Source organism: Aphelocoma coerulescens, chromosome 1 (genome assembly GCF_041296385.1).
Source record: "Aphelocoma coerulescens isolate FSJ_1873_10779 chromosome 1, UR_Acoe_1.0, whole genome shotgun sequence".
NCBI classification, from domain to species: domain Eukaryota; kingdom Metazoa; phylum Chordata; class Aves; order Passeriformes; family Corvidae; genus Aphelocoma; species Aphelocoma coerulescens.
In genome coordinates this window covers 436,321-458,863 of record NC_091013.1, presented here as the reverse complement: position 1 = coordinate 458,863, position 22,543 = coordinate 436,321, and the positions used below count along the sequence as shown (strand labels likewise).

The 22,543-nt window shown below is 54.8% G+C and overlaps 4 protein-coding genes across 12 annotated transcripts; all 4 read right to left on the bottom strand.

The window, feature by feature from the left end:
- Positions 1–6,369: 6,369 nt before the first annotated feature.
- Positions 6,370–11,253, bottom strand: LOC138121636 (hemoglobin subunit epsilon). Of its 9 annotated transcripts, none has more exons than XM_068995601.1 (5): positions 11,214–11,253; positions 9,688–9,749; positions 8,194–8,306; positions 7,868–8,090; positions 6,370–6,765 (listed from the first exon to the last, which is right to left on the bottom strand). In XM_068995601.1, exons 1-5 carry the CDS (start codon positions 11,224–11,226, stop codon positions 6,637–6,639), a joined length of 540 nt encoding a protein of 179 aa, XP_068851702.1. In that variant the 5' UTR covers positions 11,227–11,253; the 3' UTR covers positions 6,370–6,636. The 9 variants fall into 9 exon arrangements, with proteins under 9 accessions (XP_068851702.1, XP_068850885.1, XP_068855384.1 ...); XM_068994784.1 differs by lacking the exon at positions 11,214–11,253 and adding an exon at positions 10,295–10,403; XM_068999283.1 differs by lacking the exon at positions 11,214–11,253 and adding an exon at positions 9,891–9,980.
- Positions 11,254–11,751: 498 nt separating this feature from the next.
- LOC138102727 (hemoglobin subunit beta) lies at positions 11,752–13,208 on the bottom strand. Its single transcript, XM_069000751.1, has 3 exons — positions 13,032–13,208; positions 12,706–12,928; positions 11,752–11,985 (listed from the first exon to the last, which is right to left on the bottom strand). Exons 1-3 carry the CDS (start codon positions 13,121–13,123, stop codon positions 11,857–11,859), a joined length of 444 nt encoding a protein of 147 aa, XP_068856852.1. The 5' UTR covers positions 13,124–13,208; the 3' UTR covers positions 11,752–11,856.
- Positions 13,209–15,011: 1,803 nt separating this feature from the next.
- On the bottom strand, positions 15,012–16,260 carry LOC138103354 (hemoglobin subunit beta-like). The gene is made up of 3 exons (XM_069001987.1): positions 16,153–16,260; positions 15,811–16,033; positions 15,012–15,140 (listed from the first exon to the last, which is right to left on the bottom strand). The coding sequence occupies exons 1-3, from the start codon at positions 16,242–16,244 to the stop codon at positions 15,012–15,014; spliced, it is 444 nt and encodes a 147-aa protein (XP_068858088.1). The 5' UTR covers positions 16,245–16,260.
- A 3,020-nt stretch (positions 16,261–19,280) lies between these two features.
- LOC138104004 (hemoglobin subunit rho) lies at positions 19,281–20,686 on the bottom strand. The gene is made up of 3 exons (XM_069002726.1): positions 20,404–20,686; positions 20,078–20,300; positions 19,281–19,444 (listed from the first exon to the last, which is right to left on the bottom strand). Exons 1-3 carry the CDS (start codon positions 20,493–20,495, stop codon positions 19,316–19,318), a joined length of 444 nt encoding a protein of 147 aa, XP_068858827.1. The 5' UTR covers positions 20,496–20,686; the 3' UTR covers positions 19,281–19,315.
- Positions 20,687–22,543: the final 1,857 nt, after the last annotated feature.

The following is a 22,543-nucleotide window of genomic DNA, read 5'->3' as shown; positions in this document are numbered from 1 at the left end:
GGAGCTGCCAGAGCTCTCCCCTCCAGGAGAGGGTGATATGGTTATTGTTGACTTCATTCGTGCTGGAAAACAGCACTTGAGTTTGTACATACAGGCATATCCAAGTCCAACATCTGCCACCCTTGGGCTGGCAGATGTTCACAGTGCTGCTTTTTGGCATCCACAAGCTGCTGGGTGCTTGGCAAAGCATTGCTGCACTGCCCGGGTTCTCAGCTGTGCTCAGCTCTGAGATGCAGAAACTGCCTGGCACAAAGGCACTTCCCTCAGGTCTCTGCTGCCAAGGTTATTTTTAGAGAAGGAAAAGATCATCAAGCCTGAGATTTATTCACAGAAAGAAGGAAAATAGAGGTGCAAATGATTTAAGATAATAATAATAATAATAGTGACAAAAACAGATCTAAAATGAGGATGGGGCTCCCAGCCAGCAGAGATGTGCTCTGCAGCACCCGCACAGAAGGGACTTAGGAATCTCCTCCACAAAGCACTGAATCCACACTCAGATCTCCAGGTGAGGGGGTCACCTGGCAATGTCAGAGCCCAGGTCCTGGTGATGCCTTTTCCTGGTCTTAAAATCAAGAGTGAGACACGGTTAGAAGGGAAAAGGGATTTTACCTTGGTATCTCTTTGAAGGATCCTTAGGTGCACTACGTGCAGTTTGAATGCACCTCCATGCGCACCCCAATGCCCACCCCAAAAGATCTGGTGTCACATTATAGGTCTTACTAATTACTAATCTATCAAAAATTCCCCAAGGAGAGGCTCGAATGAGCCCCCGCTCCCCAAGGAACCTTCCCCTGGATGGTTCTGTCTTAGTTTACAAAATGTGTTCTGGAGAGGACCTTGGGCTCTGGGGCACACTGACCCCTAACTACGAAGCTTCTCAAATGTTTTGTCTCCTAGCTTAACAAACAAGGCCAAGAATGTAGGGGAAAAGCACTAAGAATACAGGAGCTGCAAAAAGGTATAAAAGAAAAGGCAAAAAATCATCATGGCATCACTGGTGCACACATGGGGCTCCTCCTCTGGCGCTGCTACCAGGCCTGGAAAAGCCAGAGCAAGGACCAGTGAGCTCCCTCCCAACTCCCAAGCCCAGAGGCCTGAGGGAAGTGCTTTTGTGCAGAATTACACCCAAAACGGGGTCAGGGACTCTCAAAATGAGCGGCCTTCATGTGTGCTGGGTGTTTAAGCTGCTGTCAGCCAGGAGATCTATTCCAGCCAGAGCCTGGAGCAGTGGCTCAGGTCACCCTGAAGCAGGGAGCTGGGGTTGGCTTTATAGAACCACAGAACAGTTTGACTTAGAAAGGACCGGGACACCTTCCACCAGACCAGGTGGCTCCAAACCCCGTCCAATCTGGCCTTGGGCACTTCCAGGGATGGGTGCTCTGGATTTCACCCCAGAATACCCTGTCTTCTCCCCACACCTCCCTCTGCTTTGATTTCCATGTATTTGAATGGGATTGCTTTGGCACGAGGTTAGAAAACAGAGTCAAAGCAGTGCCGTGCCCTGAAAAGAGACCAAAATTACTGCTGGCAGTGCTGGGTGCAGTCAAGGCCGGCACCTTCCTCACTGTGCAGCATCCACCCCCTAGGAGGGGCTAGGAACAGCCAAAATAAATCCTGGTGTCTTCTTTTCCTTACGTAAAGCTGTCACTGCTGAGAACAACCCCGGCAGCCTAAAGGGGCACATCAACACCCAAGGGGTATTTGCTGAGAATACACAGAAAAATAACAAAATGCACCTTGAACGTTCCTGGTCAGACCAAGCACTGACTGCTCCTCAGTTCTTGACCTGATAGGATTTCGCTGATGTGACCCAAAAACCAGACACCGTCTTCCTCAGGCTGAGACCCTTCCGAGGGTTTTGGGGCTGAGCACTGGGTTTGACAAATTTTTGTGAGGTTTCCCACATCAACAGATGTGTTACACACACCCATTACCGCCCAACAAGAGTGGTAAGAGGGCAAGAGTGGGACTGGCTTGTGTAGGACTCGTGATCCCAGCGATGAGCTGTCACAGCCGGGTGTCACCAGGTCTCGGGGGGGCTCTGGGTGTGTAGGGGATGTACAGAGCTTGCTGCAGTAGAAAGAAGCACATCTTCTATGTGGAAGTGGGGTTTTAGCAGCCCTATAAAACCACAGAAGATAGTTGTTATCAGTCCAGTGCCTGCCCTACTGTCCTGGGCGAGCTCTGGGAGTTCCCTGTGCCCTCCATGCACTCACTGGTGACAACGCAGAGCAAAACGTGTCCTACAGCAATCCCAGTTTCCTCCATTTCCCCTACAAAGTGATTTCATTAGAAGCATTTAGCCATGGGATTTGGGACATCCATGACTGTGGGGGTGCGTCCAGCTGGAGCCACTGTCCCACAGAACCTGTCCCTGCCCATGGCAGGGGAGTGGAACAAGAGGAGCTTCAAGGTCCCTCCCAACCCAAACCATTCCATGATTCTAGCGGCCCTCCTGTCCCCCACCTGCACCCTTTGCTCTCTCTTATCACACCCTTCAGTGGAAGGAAAAGGGGAAAGGCTGCAGTTGTCTCCCTGCTTTGTGTCTGTGCAGCACCTGGCACTGTGGAACTGTGCTCCCAGGAGCTACAGAAACAGCAGCAATTACCAGAAGTTACCTGTTACCCACGCTGGCCCCTGAGGGCACAGGTCACTCCTACAGGTCTAAGGCACTGGCAAATCCAGAACCTTTTGTTTCCCTCCATTTCCGAGTTTATTCACTGTTCCACTTGCTGCTGCCATTGCTGTAACCCCAGCGGCTCCCAGTACCAGGCATTTCAGTCGATATTTATTAGGAAAATACACAGCAACCATAATTCTTATCAGGAATGTTGTTGTTGCAGCTACAGCTGTGAGGAAAATTAGGCAACACGTGCACAAATTCAGCGCTCGTCTCTCCTACAGAACTGTCAGCCCAGGGCTTCCCACCCAGCCCACAGACTCCTCAGGGAAATGCTGTGCTCTGTGGAGCACAAATCGTAACAGAAAAGAGATGCTTAAAGGGCTTAAGCTTTGAAGGCAGAACGGTGCCCTAGGGGTTGTGAGGAAAAAATTAAAAACAAGTTATAAAATGCCCCTCAAGCTGACATTAATGAGTTCCTGACTTGCCCACTGCTCTTTTTAGGGGCTGATGTGGGAGAAGTTAAACTTTTCCAGCCCCCAGCATTCAAGGAATTCACACGCAATCTGTCTATGTAAACAGGGAACTTGGCATTGTTTAATTGAGGACTAAACTCATCAGCATGCCATGAGAAATGGAATTGGTGTGTTTTCAACTGCCCCACATCTCAGACAAAGCTCCAGACATCTGCGCCTCCACTCTTCACTTCAGCAGCTCAATAATTAGCCTGGTAAGTTAAATTAGCAGGCAGCTTTCCAGGGTGCTCTATGGTCCTCAACATGAAAATCCAGATTTAAGTGTTTGAATCTGGATGTGCCAACTCGGACGTGCACCGCATCCTCATCCTCTGCAACATCCCGCAAAAACAAGTGGGTGGATTGATTCACTCTGTGCATCACCCACTGTTCTGGTCTTGGTAAAAATGGGTAAAAATTGGGACAAGTCACATCCTCCCGCCATGGGGCTGCCCCAGAGGGCAGACATCCTGCCTCCATGCCCATCCATGAAGCTCTTCACCTGGACTGCTGCACGGCGAGACACGGGCAGGAATATTCCTCACCTGCTCCTCCCATGGCCCTTTTGTTGTGTCCCTGTGGGACACAGCAGCACTGAGTGTGGGCAGGGACAGGGTGAATTCCCACAGCTGCTGTGCTGGTGGGAGCAGCGGCTGCTCCGTGCCCAAGGATGCCGAGCTCCTGCCCCAATGGAAGAGCCTGCGGACAACACAAGCCCTGCAGGGCTATGCGTCCCAGCACCACCTGCCAGGCTCCCAGTGAGTCCAGAGGAGCTGGGTCACCACCTCCAGTCGTGTTCAGCACAGCTGACCAGGTGGGGATCATCGCAGGTTGGACTCTATCATCTTGGAGGGCTTTTCCAACTTCAGTGATTCTGGGACTCTGGTCAGTCTTTCAGTGCAAAATCCTCACGCTGCCTTCTCCGTGGGCTTGACAAGATTCAAGTTTTCCTATGGCAAAACTTTGGAGAGAGAGGGCTGGGAAAGGGCTGAGGAGAAAGAGGAGCAGGGTGATCTGTCTGCACAGCAGCCATCACCTGACCTGGGCAAGGAGAGATTGAGGGGGACGCAGTGAAAACGCTGCCAACCAAGGCAAACAGCAGAAGGGTCTGGTCTCTGAGGTCACTCTGTGCCAGGCAGTCAGAACTCCTGCACTTCAGGTAAGACTTTGGGGTAGGAAAGAGAAACTCAGCAGCAGCTCAGAAATGTGATTCCTGCACGTGTCTGGTTCTCTGCTGCAGAGAATTTGGGCTCGGAGGGCACTGACAGAGGGGGGAGGAGGCAAGGGGGCGGAACAAAGGAAAGATGAGGCAGATAAGCTCTGACAAGTCCCTCTGGGGTTTCCAACCTTCCTTTCTCCAAAGTCACCAAGGGATCAAACACCTTTTAACATCCACATGCTATTTCTGAGGGGCTTTGCAGCACTGCTGCGGTTGCCATGACATCAGGTCGCGGCAGTAACACAGGAAAAAGTTGTGATCCTGTTCCCAGCCAGCCCTTGCACAAGGGGCCCATGGAAGAGAGCCAGGAGGGCTGGTCCCATCCCTCCAGTCTCACCTGTTGCTTTGGCCATATGGATTAAGCCCATCCTAGGAAATCTGCAAGGATCCCTTTGTGCCGCAGGCAGAGAGATTTTCTGTCTAAATATCCCTGTGACGTAACACACGGCATCACAAACTGCCTGAAACAGTCACTGCAGGAGCACGGATTCTTCGGGCAAGTTGGGAATTTCCACTGTGGTTCCTGGAGAAAACAACATCTTTATTTACCTCTCAAAAGTGATGAAGCATCTTCTAAGCATCAGAGCAAGGACACTGTCAGCCCCCCTCCTTCCGGCAGTGTCAAACACAGCAGACACGTCCCAGGGGCAGCTGATGTGGTGATTGCATTCCAACCCCACCAGCTCGGGCTCCTGAAATGCTCCGTGATGCTGCCACTCCTGACAGAATTCCCTCGAGAGGTGTAAAATCGTGCCTATAAATACACCATAAATAACCCCGGCAGGGGCAGCACAGAGCTGCCTAAAGAGTATTTTTGGCTTGTGCTGAGAAGTGAACTGGGGACTTTTTCTGCTTCTGCAATGTTGATAAGTGTGGGGATAAGGGATAAGCAGCAGATAAAAATAATTATACCTGATAGTCTCCTGGTTCCCCTGCTCCTCACTAACATTTGAATAAGAATTTCTTAAAAGGTGCTGGGAGTCGCAATCAGCACAGATTTGGTTCAGGTGTGGTTTAGACAAGAGGGAAAACTCCTGAGTCCCTCTGAACTGCATCATGCAGCTCTGGAATGGTGGGAAGTTCACCCCAGCAGGATGATTGATTGTTCTCTGCTCTCACAGCATCACAAAACTTTGATGAATGAGCTGCACATGGTGCTGCTTGGGAAACAAAGGAAGGGAATGACCACAACAGCAGAGAGTAATGACTGAGCAGATTTCAGGAGAGGAGGATTGCTCTTCGGCAAAATGGGTAGGAAAAGGCATTGGGAAATAGTGTTAAATTATAGAAATCACAGTTGTGATCTGTGCTTGTGGTTCCTCAGCCACTGGGAAATGGCACCTCTCCTCCTGGAGACCACCATGAAAATCTCAGACTGCTTTGGGTGGGGAAAGGACCTCAAACCCACCCAGTGCCAGCCCTGCCATGGACAGGGACACCTCCCACTGTCCCAGGCTGCTCCAAGCCCCAATGTCCAGCCTGGCCTTGGGCACTGCCAGGGATCCAGGGGCAGCCCCAGCTGCTCTGGGCACCCTGTGCCAGGGCCTGCCCACCCTCCCAGGGAACAATTCCTGCCCAGTATCCCATCCATCCCTGCCCTCTGGTACTGGGAAGCCATTCCCTGGGTCCTGTCCTCCAGCCCTTGTCCCCAGTCCCTCTCCAACATCTTCTGAACCTCCCAGGGGTCTGAGTTCAGACTTTCTCCTGGATCAGGTGCTCTCACAGGAGATGGTGCATCCCCGGGCCTAGGGATGGGCACAGCAGGTACCAGTTCCCTGAGGGCAGCAGCACCTTGATTAGGGAATTCTGTGCTCCGGATACGGCTGGCTTCACCTTAGCCCACATTACTGCAGAGCTGGGAGAACAGATTTGGGCAATGCTCTCAGGTGCGTGGTGGGATTTTGGGGTTGTTCTGTGCACGGCCAGCAGTTGGACTCGATGATTCTCGTGGGCCCATCCCGCTCAGGGTATTCTGTGATTCCAGGATTCTCTTTGCAGCCCCTCCATTCCCACGGCCCTCCCGGCTGCAGCGATCGCACATCAGAGAGCACTGCGGAGTTAGGGAATCTCCGACTGCCCAGCCCCGGGAGACCGGGAATCACCCACGCGGATGGCCCCTCGCCCCAGGACAGCCCCCAGCCCTCCTCCCCAGCACAGACACAGGGACACGTCGCAGGTGAGCCGCTGGAGAGTTTATTTGTGGTCAGGGGCTCCCAGCGGGCTGCTCCCCGTGCCCAGGGGCTGGCAGTGTGCCAGGGCTCCTGCTCTTCCCGGGCTGTTCAGTGGTACTTGCGGGCCAGAGCGTGAGCCACGACACTGACGAGCTTCTGCCAGGCGAACTGGCACGCAGGGGTGAAATCCTTGCTGAAGTGGGAAGCCAGGACGATGATGAGGATGTCTCCAAGGAGCTGGAGGAGATAGGAGCACAGGCAGGGTCAAGGTCAGTGCTGCTGGGAGCTGCTGGTCAGTCAGAGCTGATCAGGGAGCTCGGGACATCCCGGCCGGACCCGCTGCCACCAAGGCTCTGCTGTCACTGGAGGCCCCTCCACCACCCTCCTGTGTCCTGCAGTGCCTTTGGCTCCAAACAGCTTCTCCTTTACCTCTCCCCACTTTTGCTGCTGCAGATTTTCCCCCTCCCCAGTCCCTCTCCTTCCTGTCCACCTCCCAGACACCACCTGCAGCCCACAGGTTTCCTTCCCCGGCTTCTCCCTGAGGTGGAATTGCCCTCCTGAAAGGATCTCACACACTGCACACTCCTCCTCCTTTTCCTCCTCAGCCCCTGGTCCATGACTGGGCATGGCTCACTCCCTGTTCCCTGAGGCAACAGAATCCTCAGTCTTTCCACAGAAAGCTCTGGGTTTTGGGAAAACAATATAAATAAAATAAAATAAAATAAAATAAAATAAAATAAAATAAAATAAAATAAAATAAAATAAAATAAAATAAACCCAGAAAGAACCTTCAACTATTTCCCCATTTTTGCAATGCTAAAACATTTGGATTTGGCCTGAGACCCACCCTGAAAAACACTATTTTTTTTCTTTTTGTCTTGAGACATAAATGAAGAGAATGATCCATTTCTAAATAAAAGTGTTGGAGAAGGGGGGAGTGTCCCACACCTGGTGCCGGGGAAGGCAGGACCCTGCTCCTTGGTTCTATCTTGCTGTGGGAGCTTGGATTTCCTGAAATGCTCTGCTGAGCTTCCCTCTGCTCTGACTCCTCCAGCCCAGGCTGCACCTTCCCCTGGGGTTCTGCAGCCAGATCTCCGGGTAACCAACTCTCCATACCTTCCCCTCCCTGGTGCTGTGCTGGCACCAAAAATGGGACTTTTTAGGGAGAAAGTCACAGACACCGTTGCAAAAACCCTTGTACAAACCATCACCCCTCTTGGGTATTACACAGGGATTCTTCCCCCACCAGCCCAAGAAAATGTCCCTGGACAGAGCAACAGCAAAGTCTGGCTCTCCCCACACAGCCCAGGGAAGGGCTGGGACTGCACACACAGCTCACCCTGAAGTTCTCGGGGTCCACGTGCAGCTTGTCGCAGTGCAGCTCAGACAGCTTGGAGTAGGTCACCTTGATGTTGTCCAGGTTCTTGATGGCTTCCCCGAAGGAGGTGAGCACCTTCTTGCCGTGGGCACGCACCTTGGGGTTGCCGATGATGGCCGTGGGGCTGGACAGGTTCCCGAAGTTAGAGAAGAACCTCTGGGTCCAGGGGTAGACGATCAGCAGCCTGGGGAGAGACACAACAGAAGCACAGCCACGTGAACGCTCCCGTGACTGGAGAGTTTCCCTCTCCAGGTGCAGCCGGGCAGGTTCCCGGCAGCTGGGCCTACCTGGCCAGGGCCTCGGCGCCGCATTCCTCCACGTTGACCTTGCCCCAGACGCTGGCGATGAGCTGCTTCTCCTCGGCTGACCAGTGCACCATGGTGGCGGCGGCTGTGCTGGGCTGCAGGAGGACACAGACCCCGTAGCTGAGCCCAGGCCCCGCCGGGGCTTTTATCCCCTGCCCGCAGCCCCTCCCCGGCCCTGCAGCGGGGCCATTGGCTGGGACGGGCGGGGGTCCCCAGCGGGGAGCAGGAGGGGGAGCAGGGGGGCATGGCCAGGGCGTGGCACCCGAGAAGGGTTCTCTGGTTATCCTGAGCTCCAGAGCTTTATCCTTTCCCGTCTGTGAGGGCAGTTCTTTCACCTTCCAGCACGGGCCCCCTGCGGGTAAAGGGCTGCAGGAGTCCCAGCAATGGTCCATCACCACTGACCGTGGGCAGGGGCTCAGGGCTGTGACCTGTGGGCCTGTGAGCCTTGTGCCTCAGCTCTTTGAATGCTGGGCTCTGCCTGGCACCAGTGAAGTGATGAATGTTCGGGCTGACATATAGCCTGTGGCAGAGCCACACAGAGGGGTTTGCCCTCAGCAAACCCTGCAGCCCCTGCCCTGCCCAGGGGCTTGGGTGTCCTTGCACCACTGGGAGCTGTGCTGGAGCTGCTCAGAGGATGCTCAGGCTCTGCAGCCAACATCTGCATTAACCTCATTATTGTCCTCCTGTAACAGAACTTGACCTCTTTGGTTTATTTGTGCCTTGCGGAGCAGGAGGAATCATAGTTGGACTTTGTAGTCCAGCTTCTGAGCTGGACTTCAACTATTGTGGTTGGTTGGTCCTTTCCTATTCAAGATATTCTAAGACAGAATCTCAGAATGGTTTGCTCTGGAAGGACCCTAAAGCTCATCCATGCCATGTGAAGCCCACCCAGATGTTGTCCCCTCAGACATGACAGAACCAGCCCGATGCAGTGCTGTGGGTGGGGAGAGGGGGCCAAACAGGATCAGCCCGTTCCTGCTTTCAGCCACGTCCATAAAGAGCAGTGAAACAGTCTTGGAACACAACATTTGTTGCTGCAGGTTCTGCTGTGGGCTCTAAAAACAACAAAAGCTCAGCTCAGGCATGTCCAGATTGTGGGGGAGCCCAGGGCCTGCCCCTTCTGAATCTGCCAAGTTCCACATTCCCCTGCCACATTCAGCCAGGCCAGGCTCTCCTGGAGGGATGTTTGGATCCCCCCGACACACCCTGGAGCATTCCCGGGGTGAAGTACTCTGACCAGGAGCAGTGCCCTGGGGAGATTTGCTCTTTTGTTTTCTGCATAAACCCCAAGAAATGCTGTTCTTACTAAAATCAGCACAGGGGTTTTGATCCTGATCCCAAGGTGCCAGGGCCAGTGCACTGTTTTCCTGTTGTTTTCCAGAGGATTTGGACTGGGCTAAGGAAGAGCTGCTGGGTCCTGTCAGGCTGGGGACAGGTGAGGGGGTGACCAGGCTGCAGCAGAGCCTCAGGGCTAACCCAGCTCCTCTCAGACTTCGGCACTTCCTCCAGGGGCCATCTCCTGCTAAGTGTCTTCTGCGCTGAAAATATGGCAGGAAAAGCAATTGAAAGGAAGAAAATAGCAAGAGAGGTCTCTAGCCTAACAATATCTTTTTCCCACTCCAGCTGTAGATTTTTTTTTAGTAGAATAGGAATGAATAATCTTCATTAGATTTGCTTACATTTGCCTTTTCTCCAGTAAATCCAGTCCCCACAGCTGGGGGCTGGACCACAATGACGAATCAAGTCCAGCTCAGCCTGGCACAGGCAGGAAGGGGGAATATGCAGGGAAAAGGCCGCCAGGCTACCACCAGTGCCCACCCCCCTGCACCCCCTTATCAGCCCCACCAGGACCTGGGTGCTGCCAGTGCTGCACTGGGCACCACCCAAGGGGTGCTGGCACCCACAGGGATGTTCTGATATCGTGGAATGGGAGCAGAAAAAGCAGCATGGGGAGAGGACATCCCACAGGATGTGTGTGCTGGGGGCACCCGGAGCAGGGTGTCATCCCCAGCTGGGAATGGAGATGGGAATGAAGCCACAAGGCAGCACCAATGAGGGCTGTTCCCACCGTGCCATGTCTCACCAGGTGCAGGGAATGCCAGAACCCTGGAGGTCTGCTCGGGTTGTAGGATCATGGAAGGATAGAATGGGTTGGGATGGAGGGACCTTAAAGTCCATCCAGTGCCACCCCTGCCATGGCAGGGACACCTCCCACTGTCCCAGGCTGCTCCAAGCCCCAATGTCCAGCCTGGCCTTGGGCACTGCCAGGGATCCAGGGGCAGCCCCAGCTGCTCTGGGCACCCTGTGCCAGGGCCTGCCCACCCTCCCAGGGAACAATTCCTGCCCAATCTCCCATCCAGCCCTGCCCTCTGGTACTGGGAAGCCATTCCCTGGCTCCTGTCCCTCCAGCCCTTGTCCCCAGTGCCTCTCTGTGTTGTCCTTCCTATCCCCAGACACCTCGCTTGCAGGAGACCTACTTATTCAAGCAGTTCACTCATTTCTGCCTGAAGATCAATCATGTTCATAGGAAACTATTAGTATCTGTCACAAAGCCTATGAAAAGTCACGTAGAATTTGGGGGTTTGGTGGCTCTGTGACTGCCCAGTCTCCCTGCAGGGAGAAAAACCCTTGGGACTTGCTGCAAGTCATCTTCTCTCCTTCTCAGTGTGTACCTTGATGCCAGGAACAGAATGCCTCTTTCTTTGGGTGACATGACTGAGAAATGGCATTTATGGATCACAGGGGGCTTCTAACACCTTCCTGTGGGTCAGGGGCAGAGAGTGGAGTGCCCAGAGATGTGGGTGAGGCAGAGACAGAACACAGTGCAAACTGGGTGTCAGAAATCCTGGGATAAATAGCTTTGCCCAGGTTTTCCCTTAGAAATGACCACATCTTTCAGCCAAGCATCACTTTTGCTGCGTCATGCTCTGTTCAGATGTGCTTCCCATGCCAAGAACAAACCCTACCCAGAGGAGTCCTGCTCTGCAGACACCTAAACCCACCCAAAACGCGCATCCAGGAAATTAAGTCGCTGCTCTTGGCAGGATCGGGCCCCCTCCAAATTGCAGAGTGGGCGGCTCAGGGTGGGAGGCATGTGAATAAACAAAGTCTGGACAGGCCTCGATAGCAAAATGTTTATCTAAAACCTGCCCCCACCCAGCTGGCTGCTGGGCCTGCGTGACTCAGCTGATTTCGGGTAGGTTTTATGCCAGGGATGAGCCAGGGTAGATTAAAGTCTTCAATTTGTTTATCCTCCCCCCAGAAAAATATGAATCCTCTCAATTTCCCTTGTCTAGGAGAGACATGCAGGTTTTACAGTAAAATTCTGAGTAGTTCCTCTGTTCAAAGTCCCCAGTGTGTGACCCTGGGGGTGGCAGGACTTTATCCACCCAATATCCCGAAAGCACAATTTCCAGAGGCAAATCCCACACAAACCACCAAAACCACCCAGAACAAAGGCAGGGGGTATTTTCTGGAACCCTGCCCAGCCCAGCTGCCCCCCCAAGCCCTCCAGGCCCTCAGGAACACACAGACGCAGTGGAGACTTCACAGGATGAGCTTTATTTGGCTGTTAGAAGCTGTTGGCTCCAGCACAGCAGCGGGTGCAGGACACCGAGGGCGCTGCCGGGGCGTTCCTGCGGCTCTTTAGTGGTACTTGCGGGCCAGAGCGTGGGCAACCACACGCACCAGCTTCTGCCAGGCAGCCTGGCAGTCGGGAGAGAAATCCTTGCCGAAGTGGGCGGCCAGGACGATGATCAGGATGTCACCCAGGAGCTGTGGGGACAAGAGCACCCTCAGGTTAGCAATGCCCGGTACATCCCCACACAAGCACTCACATTACACCCAGGGAAGCCTCCAGGAAATCTGCAGTCTTAAAAACCTCCCCCAAGTGCTTTTTAAGATTCACCTTAAATTTGGTCTCTGCTCTTTTTCTAAAGGTTCTGGTTCTGCTACCATATGGAAAGAGTAACTAAAAATTCTCCACAATTTTTTTTGAATTACATTTACAGCCTGGGGACAAATACTGGGGTTAATTCCCCACTGAGACACTCTCAGCCAAAGTTTTCTCTCTGTAGATCCTCTTGGTTTTGGCATCCAGCTGCCATCTCCTGCTCCTCACTCATCTCTCTGTTCTCCTCTGTGCCAAGCTTTGCCCTGTTCCTTCTCTTCCCCCTCGGCTCAAACCTCTTCCTGCTTTTGCTTTGTTCTCCCCCTCCAATCCTGCACCGAAACCACATCCTCCCCTTCCCGTCCCCCGTCTGCCCTCGCTCGCCCCCTCCACACAGCCCCTGTCACCTCTCAGGCTGGGCAGTGCCTTCTCACCAGGCTGCACTGGGTCCCTTCCCTCTCTGTCCCTCTGCATCTCCCCCTCATGCCAACCACCACCCCCTCTTCCTCCCACACTGCCCTGTCCAGGGTAAATCCCTCTCCTGGTGGGGATCAGGGTTAGGGAAGACACTGCAGTGGGGAGGGCACGTCAGGGGCACAGCTCACCCTGAAGTTCTCGGGGTCCACGTGCAGTTTGTCGCAGTGCAGCTCAGACAGCTGGGAAAAGGTGTTCTTGATGTTGTCCAGGTTCTTGACGGCTTCCCCGAAGGAGGTGAGCACCTTCTTGCCATGGGCCTGCACCTTGGGATTGCCAATGATGGCCGTGGGGCTGGACAGGTTCCCGAAGGAGGCAAAGAACCTCTGGGTCCAGGGGTAGACAATCAGCAGCCTGGGGAGAGACACAAACAGACACAGTCACATTGATGTTCCCATGAGTGGGGTGGTTCCTCTCTCCAGGTGCAGCCGGGCAGGTTCCCAGGAGCTGGACCTACCTGGCCAGGGCCTCGGCACCGCACTCGGCGACGTTGACCTTGCCCCAGAGGCCGGTGATGAGCTGCTTCTCCTCGGCTGTCCACTGCACCATGGTGTTGGCAGGAGGGTTGTGTGTGGCAGGTACGGAGGAAGGCTGGGCTCTTGCTCCCGAAGGATCGCACGCTGGTGAGCTGCTCTCCCTGTCCCCACTTTTATACACTGCCCTGGGCCCCTCCTCTCCCCTGTGCACCCCTCCATTGGCTGGGCCCCCGGGGGGGCCCCGCAGCCCTGGCACCCCAGGGGAGGGGACCCAACATCAGGGTGGGGCCCCAGGGCAAGATGCCCAGATCCAGCGCTGGGCTTGGCTGGCCACCCGCCCTCCCCTGTCTCTGATTTCCAGCCCTGCTGAATGGTGGCATTATCTCCACACAAAGTCCCAGCACGGCTCCCTGCAAGTTCTGCAGCAGCTCCCCAGGGAAGGTGACAGGCCTGGTGCCCCTTGGATGATGCCAGCCCCTGAGGCAGGAGACTCAGACCTGGGCCTCTTGGGTTCTCCCTCTGAATGCACCAGTTTCTCCTTCTCCTCTTCTTGCAGGACCTGTCAGGCTTTGGGTTCTCCCTTTTTCTTTCCCATCAGCTCTTTAAGAGTTTGGTAACTTCAGGATGACACTGCTAAAACCACGGCAAGGCCTTGCAGCCAAGAGGGAGCTCCTTCCTCAAAGAACCTCTTGGCAAAGCTCAGGCAAGGCTGGAAGGGAGATGTTATAGCCCAGGGCAAACCAACTGCCTGCAGGGTGTTGGCTCACAGGGCATGAAGAGAGGTGCGAAGACTGGGCATACTGGATCCCACAGGATCCCAGGATCCCTGAGGCTGGAAAAGCCCTCCCAGCCCAGCCAGTCCCAGCTGTGCCCTATGCCCACCTTGTCCCCAGCCCAGAGCTCTGAGTGCCACCTCCAGCCCTTCCAGGGCACTCCAAACCTCCCTGGGCAGCCCCTGCTAAGGCCTGACCACCCTTTCTAGGAGGAAAAAACATCTGCGCAGCTGTGCAGCCTGAGACAGTGCCCGACCCTGGGGTTCAGCAGCCAGATGGTCAGTGGTGCTCCTGAGAGGTGGGAGAGGCAGCTGGGTCAGCTGGGGCTGCTCTTCTGCTCCTGCGCCCAGCTGAAGGTGGTGAGGTGGGATCCAGGGGACAGGGATGGAGCTCATGGGGCTCAGGAATGCCCTGGTGGGGTCTGGGTGGCCTTGGAGCAAAGCATTTGTGTTTGTTCCTGCTCACTGCAGGAGGGGGTTTGGCCAAAGGACCCTGGGCCAGGCCTGGTGGTGACACAGTTCCCCAGTCCTCTGCAATCAACACTGGGGTGTTTCATGGAATCACAGAATCCCAGACTGGCTTGGACCTTAAATCTCATCCAGTCCCATCCCCTGCCATGGGCAGGGACACCTTCCACTAGCCCAGGTTTTTTCTAAGTCCCATCCAACCCAGTCTTGATGGTTGTGTCTGTTGCATTCTGCCTTTGCTAACCTAAGAATTACAACAACTTTAAAAACCAACAAAACCCCACATGCAGGAAGTTACAAGTGATGGCCCCAGTCTCCCTGACACTTCTCCCACTGCACATTTTCGTACAGTTCTACTCCACTCACTCTGTGAAAGTCTTAAAACATTAAACAAACAATGTTACCTGATGTCTCCAAAAAAGTGCCAGAGTGTTTCTGTTTGGTTTTTGTGGTGTTTATTTGGGTTTTGTCCTGAACACTCCCCTGGGCTCTCCATCTTAGACTAAGTTTCACTTGCATGAACGAGATCGTGGCTCATGTTATCCCATGTTTGTGAGCATTTGCTTCCCCAGCCCCCCGTGTCCCCCCCTCCCCATTCCCACAAAGAACCAGACATCTCCTCGTGGCTGGAGCAGTTGGTGTTTATTTGGTAATTAGAGCCCAGCAGAACCCGAGAAGGATTCCCCAGGAGCGTCTCCAGGCAGGAAGGATCCCAGGAGGCTCAGTTGTATTCGTGGGCCAGCGCGTGGGCCACCACACAGACCATCTTCTGCCAGGCGGCCTGGCAGGCGGGGGAGAATTCCTTGCCGTGGTTGGCAGCCAGGACAATGATGAGGATGTCACCCAGGAGCTGGCAGTGGAGGGAGAAGAAGCCATCAGCTGGTGCTGCCCCCACCTTCCTCCCCACCGTCCCACTCTGGTCACTGGGGAGCTCACAGCAAGCAAGGAGCTGATTTATCCCGGCCTCATGCAGGGCACCAGGCTCCTGGCACAGCTGGCATGCACCAGGATCCCTGGGTGTGCTGGATCCTCCCCCCAGCACCTTCCTTTGCCTGCTGTGCAGTGTCCTCCCTCAGCTTCTACTGAGTTTACCCCTTCCCTTCTCCATCCCTACCCACCCTGGCTGTCCCTGGGCTCAGAACCCTCCTGCCAAAGTGGCTGTGCTTGTTTTCCCTTCTGGTTTACCCACTCCATCACAGCCAAGCTCAGCTCTTCCCTCTAAACCCCGTCTCAATCCCTTCCCTTCTGGCTGCTCCAGGATGTTTCTTCTGACCAGGACACATTTGTCTCTGCATTTCTCCTCATTCACCTCGCCTGCCTGGCTCCCTCCTCTCACAGATCCCAGCCCCATAACTCCTCTCTGTTCCCCCCAAATATGACTCTCCTTTCCCCTCCACTGCCCCTACCCTCAACAGGCTCTCAGGCAGCCCCAGGGTTTCTCTCAAGGTCTCACTGACTGTCAGACCCCTCTGAGGCCCTGAAACACCTCCAGAGCCTGGGAGCCTCTGCCCATGGCTCACCCTGAAGTTCTCGGGGTCCACATGCAGTTTGTCGCAGTGGAGTTTGCTCAGCTGAGCAAAACATTTCTTGATGCTGTCCAGGTTCTTGACGGCTTCCCCGAAGGAGGTGAGCACCTTCTTGCCATGGGCCTGCACCTTGGGATTGCCAATGATGGCAGTGGGGCTGGACAGGTTCCCGAAGGAGGCAAAGAACCTCTGGGTCCAGGGGTAGACAATCAGCAGCCTGGGGAGAGATGGAGGAACACAAACAGAGAGAGAGACACAGAGGCATTGATGTTCCCATGAGTGGGGTGGTTCCTCTCTCCAGGTGCAGCCGGGCAGGTTCTCAGGAGCTGGACCTACCTGGCCAGGGCCTCGGCACCGCACTCGGCGACGTTGACCTTGCCCCAGAGGCCGGTGATGAGCTGCTTCTCCTCGGCTGTCCACTGCACCATGGTGTCAGCACGGGGGGTGCCCAGGACTTCCCTAAACAATGCCAAGGATGTGGCTCCGAAGTCTGCCCCAGGGATTTTTATACATGGCTTGGCCTAATCTCAGTTCACTGAGCCCCTGCTTGGGGCTGGAGAGGGAGCGGGGCTGCCCAGGGAAAGATAGTGGTTTTGGATGCTGTCCAAGGGGGAAAGAGGCCCTTTGTCCCTCTGCCTTTGAGTGGACAACCATCACCTCACCCCCATGTGCAGCCCCGAGCACAGGTGGAGCTGCCAGCATGGCTCCAGCCCGGCTCTGGGATTGCAGGGTGGCACAGGCCATGTGTTCCTCCTGGGGAACATCATCCCGTCCTGCCAAGTGAATCCTCCAAAGTGCTTTGCACATGGAATCATGGAATCCCAGACTGGTCTGGGTTGGGAGGGACCTTAAAGCCCATCCAGTGCCACCCCCTGCCATGGGCAGGGACACCTTCCACTGTCCCAGGCTGCTCCAACCTGGCCTTGGAGATTTCCAGGGCAGCCAGAGCTTCCCTGGGCATCCAGAGAGCCTCTCCAGCAGCTGCTTTGGTGACATGGGGCACTTACCAGCTGAAATAAGCTAAAAACATAAGTTTAAACTCCCTGAGAAAGAATTCCAAGGGCTTCTAAATTTGAAGATTAGTGAGCCATGGAAAAATTTTAAGGGAGTCTGCAGTGTTGGGCTGGCCCAGAGGCTGTTTGTAGCAGCGGGCACTGGGCCATGACACTGTCAGTGACACAAGCTCCCAGTGAGGCAGATACAGCCCCCAAGTACCTGCGAGGGGCAGGGTGAGCCTGGCCAGGACAGCACCAGCTTTGAGCAGTCCTGGACCCTGTGAGACCTGGCAAAAACCAAAGGCAGCACAGCCCAGATAGTCCCAGCCTTGGGCTCACCCTGGCGCTCTCCAGAGGGTCCCTCCACCTCACCCATTTTTGCAAGAAAGAGTTAATTTTAGGTAGGTTTTAAAATCCTCTGCTTTCTGCCTTGGAGGCAGCGGCCTGGCTGGGAGGTTTTGGGAGCTCCTGGCACAGGGGCTGCCTGCTGAGGGAGCTTTTTGGGGACATAGGCTGGGAGGGGAAATGTTCCTCACAATGTGCTGAGCAGGGGCAATTTCTGTAGTTCTTTTTGAGTCTGCAGAGTCAAAGGGAAATCTCCTTTCCCCCAGTGCAACCCCAGCAACACCTGACAGCTTATTGCCAGCTGGTCCCCAGGCAGAAAACTGGGCCCTGCTGTCAGCCTGTGATGGATTTCACTGCGCTCAGGACCCTTCCCTCAAGTATCCTTCCAGTTGGCTGTTCCCTTTGCTGTGAGAGGAAGATCTCCAAACTCGGGGAATCATAGGATCATGGAATAGTTTGGGCTGGAAGGGATCTTCAAGATCATCTCGTTCCACCCCCCTCCCCCCACCATAGGCGGGGGACCTTCTACTAGACCAGGTTGCTCAAGTCTTGGCCACACACTTGCCCCCTTCCATGGACAAGACCCTTCCCTTTTGGAGACAAACCATCCCAACAAGGGCCAAAGGCAGCTCCAGTGAGGGCCTTTCTGCCCCAAGCAGAGTTTAATGGTCCCTGATTGCAGCAGTGTCCCCGCCAAGCTTTACAGAGCCCTTATCAGCAGCAGTGGCATCTGTGCCCAGGCTCTGCTCTGGAGCCAGGCCAGCCTCCACTCTCCTCCAGAATATGCAGGGCCTTGTGTCCTAAGCCAGCAGGTCTTGAGGGTGCCTTTGTTCCTATTTTAAAATCCCAGAAGGTTTGGGTTTGAAGGGACCTTAAAGCCCATCCAGTGCCACCCCTGCCATGGCAGGGACACCTCCCACTGTCCCAAGCTGCTCCAAGCCCCAATGTCCAGCCTGGCCTTAGACACTGCCAGGGATCCAGGGGCATCCTGCATCCAGGGCTCTCCTCTATTCTCCTGACCTGTTTTTGGGTCAGGTGGGCTGGTGGTAGTTGTAACTTTGCTCTGTCACACCAGAGAGGGATGACTGTCACTGGGACAGTGGGGCACACTGGCTCTGCAGCACAAGCACCACACCCGTGTCACTATCCCTAATCCAGGAAAACAGGACCATCCAGGTGCTGGCCAGAGAGCAGGACATGCTCCACACCACCGCTGGAATGTGTCCAGAGGAGAGCAGCAACAGAATGATCAAGATATGGACACTGAGATGAAAAGAGCTGGCCACTGCACACCTCTGCCCTGGGTGCTGGTTTGGGAACCAGCTCTGGACACCCCAGCAGGCCTGGGGGTGCTGCTGGGTGCACCCACCATCAGCTGTTTTGTGTGTGCTGGAAAATTCCAAGGCTTTGAACTGGAACAAGGCATTGAGGATGGCTCACCTCCTGCAATCCTGCTGAAATGCTCATTTGCTGGGTAAAAGGAGAAGCTGTGCTGCAGGGAAGCTGGATCCAGATTTTGGGCTTTTTTCCTATTTTTTTTCCCCCAGCCCTTCAGTGCTGCTGGCAGGGCTGGACCTTTGCCCACCTGGCTGTGCAGGATAGAGGGGTTAAGTGCAAATCCCTGCTTTATCATGGGAAAGCCAGAATATTTATTCATAAATCTTGCAAAACAAGGGTTTCATCATCCTGAGACACCAGCATGTCTCTCCTTGTTGCCTTTTAGGCTATTCCTGGAAAAGCATTGCTGAAACTGAGATGCTTACATAGAATCCTTCTATTCCACTGAAAAATGTGCTTCCATTAAACCAAAATGAGTAAAAAAAAGCTCTAATCCATCCTGTCTGAAAGCTGCCCTCATCCCTCATCCCCTGCTCCTGGGATCTTACACATTTCAGTTATCAAACTCTGATCAGGATGCACTAGTTTTCATCTCTGATGCAGAAAATGCTTTTGATCAGCTTCTTAAAAATACATCAGTAGCAAACTGTGGAGGGGTAAACTTCTGCCTAATCAGTGAATCTCTACAAAGTTATGTCCTTGCAAACATCCCAGGAGGAGAGGCCCAGAGCCCACAGGCAGACGCACAGACACACAACACAAAGAATTCCAGAAAATGTGGTTTTTATTGCCTGTTACAGACACAGCTGCCTCCTGAGGCTTTAGTGGTACTTGTGGGCCAGGGCATGGGCCACCACCCCGACCAGCTTCTGCCACGTGGCCTGGCAGGCAGGGGTGAAGTCCTTGGTGAGGTGCGCGGCCAGGACGATGATCAGGATGTCACCCAGGAGCTGGAGAGGGGAAGGCAAGAGGGAAATCAGGTCAGCAAGGTGCTGGGCACCCCTTCGCCCTGCACAGCACCCCGGGACCAGGGGACCCCAGCTCCCAGTGGGTCCTGGGGCTGTGACCCGGGGAAGGTCTGTCAGCTGAGTCCTCATGCAGGACAAGAGCCCTGTGCTGGCTGTGGGCACGAGTATCCACCTGCTCCATCTCTGCTTCCTCTCATGCTTTCCAGCCTCTGGACATTTTTCTACCTTTTCTTTTTCTGCTGTGAAACCCCACACCTACTTCAGCTAAGGGTCAGTGTGAGGTCCACCTGCTACATCCCCAAAGCCAGGCTTAAACAGAGGCTGAAACAGAGGCCAACATCCTGCTTCTTTGTTCCAGCCATGCCTGTACGAGCCCCCAGACTTTTACAGAATCTCCCTATGTTTGTCACCAAATTTGTCCCTGCAGCCCAGAGCCTAGTATTACCCTGCATCATTAAATTCCCAACCTTCCCCTCTCCCCCAGTTCCCACTCCAGTCAGCCATGTCCTGTTTGGTAACTAAAATACAAGTTATTTATGCCTGTTTGAGATCCCCCAGGCACTGAGGTGCTCTGAGGAAGGAGGGACAGAGGGTCAAGCTCCAAGGACAACTCACCCTGAAGTTCTCGGGGTCCACGTGCAGCTTGTCGCAGTGCAGCTCAGACAGCTTGGAGTAGGTCACCTTGATGTTGTCCAGGTTCTTGATGGCTTCCCCGAAGGAGGTGAGCACCTTCTTGCCGTGGGCACGCACCTTGGGGTTGCCGATGATGGCCGTGGGGCTGGACAGGTTCCCGAAGTTAGAGAAGAACCTCTGGGTCCAGGGGTAGACGATCAGCAGCCTGGGGAGAGACACAACAGAAGCACAGCCACGTGAACGCTCCCGTGACTGGAGAGTTTCCCTCTCCAGGTGCAGCCGGGCAGGTTCCCGGCAGCTGGGCCTACCTGGCCAGGGCCTCGGCGCCGCATTCCTCCACGTTGACCTTGCCCCAGACGCTGGCGATGAGCTGCTTCTCCTCGGCTGACCAGTGCACCATGGTGGCGGCGGCTGTGCTGGGCTGCAGGAGGACACAGACCCCGTAGCTGAGCCCAGGCCCCGCCGGGGCTTTTATCCCCTGCCCGCAGCCCCTCCCCGGCCCTGCAGCGGGGCCATTGGCTGGGACGGGCGGGGGTCCCCAGCGGGCGGTCAGGCTGTCCGTGCAGTGGTCACTCTGCCGTGAGGTGTGGAAAGCCCTGTGAGTCCCTTAACAGTCTGGCTCAGGACACAGGACCCTCTTATCTCCCTCTCCTTCACCCCTGGCTGTCTGTTCACCACAGGCATGGACATTCCACCCATCCCTGCAGCAGGCACAGACCCCTCAGAGAGGTCCTTTAGAATCATGGAATTGCCTGGGTTGGAAAGGACTTTAAAGGTCTTCTTGTTCCACCCCCTGCCATGGACAGGGGACCTTCCACTAGACCAGGTTGCTCCAAGCCCTGTCCAGCCTGGCCTTGGACACTTGCAGGGATGGTGTCAGGGAAGCAGAGGTCGCCTCCTCAGCTCCAGGTTTCCAGGAATACCTGTGTAGGATGACAGGGTGGGCTGCAGCTGTGAACAGGCTCCTCTGCTCTTTCCATGTGTGTCCACTGTGAGCCCCTCAGTGGCCTCTCCCTGCTGAGAAAAGTCTTGCACAAGGCCAGCAGGACCCTGCCATGTCAGAGCCCGATCAGCAACATCCATTTCCACCAGGGTGAGGTCTGGCTAAAGGCTTATGTTGGATTCTGGCTGTCACCTGCACGAGTGTTTTCCTGGTTTCCAGCCCTCGAGTGAAGCTGTGCTCCCATGCTCAGAAAGGCAAAGCCAGGATGCTGGAGGTGTCAGGCATCCAGACAAAACCACGGACACTGGAATTGTTCCAGGCCAGGTTGGACGGGACTTGGATCCACCTGGTCCAGTAGAAGGTGTCCCTGCCCTCAGTAGGGAGCTGGAACTGGGTAATCTTCATGGTCTCTTCCAACCCAAACCATTCCATGATTCTTTGCATCTGTGACTTTGGGTCTGTGTGTGGGCAGTTTAGGAAGTCTCATCCAGACCTCTGAGATATTCCAATTACAGGCTGATATTGGTCCATTGATCTGAGAATGCTGGAGAGGGACTTTTCACATGGGCAGAAACAGGACACAGGGAATGGCTTCCCACTGCCAGAGGGCAGGGCTGGGTGGGATCTTGGGCAGGAATTGTTCCCTGGCAGGGTGGGCAGGCCCTGGCACAGGGTGCCCAGAGCAGCTGGGGCTGCCCCTGGATCCCTGGCAGTGCCCAAGGCCAGGCTGGACACTGGGGCTTGGAGCAGCCTGGGACAGTGGAAGGTGTCCCTGCCATGGCAGGGGTGGCACTGGGGGAGCTCTAAGGTCCCTCCCAAGCCAACCCAGTCTGGGATTCTGTGATCTCACTGGAGACACAGTGGCACAAGCCCATCACTGTGATCCCGTTGGGGGAGTCACGTCTGTAGTCACATTTTAGCTCCTCAGCGCAGGGTTCGATGAGACATTATTAATTTTTCCCATTTCTGGATGGTGGGAGAGGCCCAGGCCCTCTCAGCAGCCCCAGGCAGGCTCTGATAGCCCGGGGAGTGGGGCTGTGTGGAGCAGATAAAGGTATCGTCAGGTGCCCAGCACTGGCTGAGCTCCTCACCTACAGAGCAGAGACACGACACACCCTGGCTTCTAAAGAGATCTGAAGACTCCAGAGGTTGCCAAAATTCATCAAACAGACCTACAAAGACTGGGATGGAATATGTGCAGCCCTAAATTCCCAAGCAGACATTCCCACCACGTGAGGCAGGCAGCGCTGGCTGGCAGCTGCTCGCCCAGCTGGGGATGACAATAAATGGCCTTGGTGGCCTCTGCATTTATTACTTCTCTGCAGCCTGAATTCCCTGGCATTGAAATTAAAACCCAAGCTGCATCTGGGGCTGTTCTTAGCCTTGTCTCTGATAGGAGATTCATTTTCAGCTCTGCAAGGCTGAACTTTGAAAGGGAAAAGATAATGATGCTTTTCTGCTGCATCTGAACCAGCAGCAGGGAAAAGCTCAGGGAGGGGCAGCAG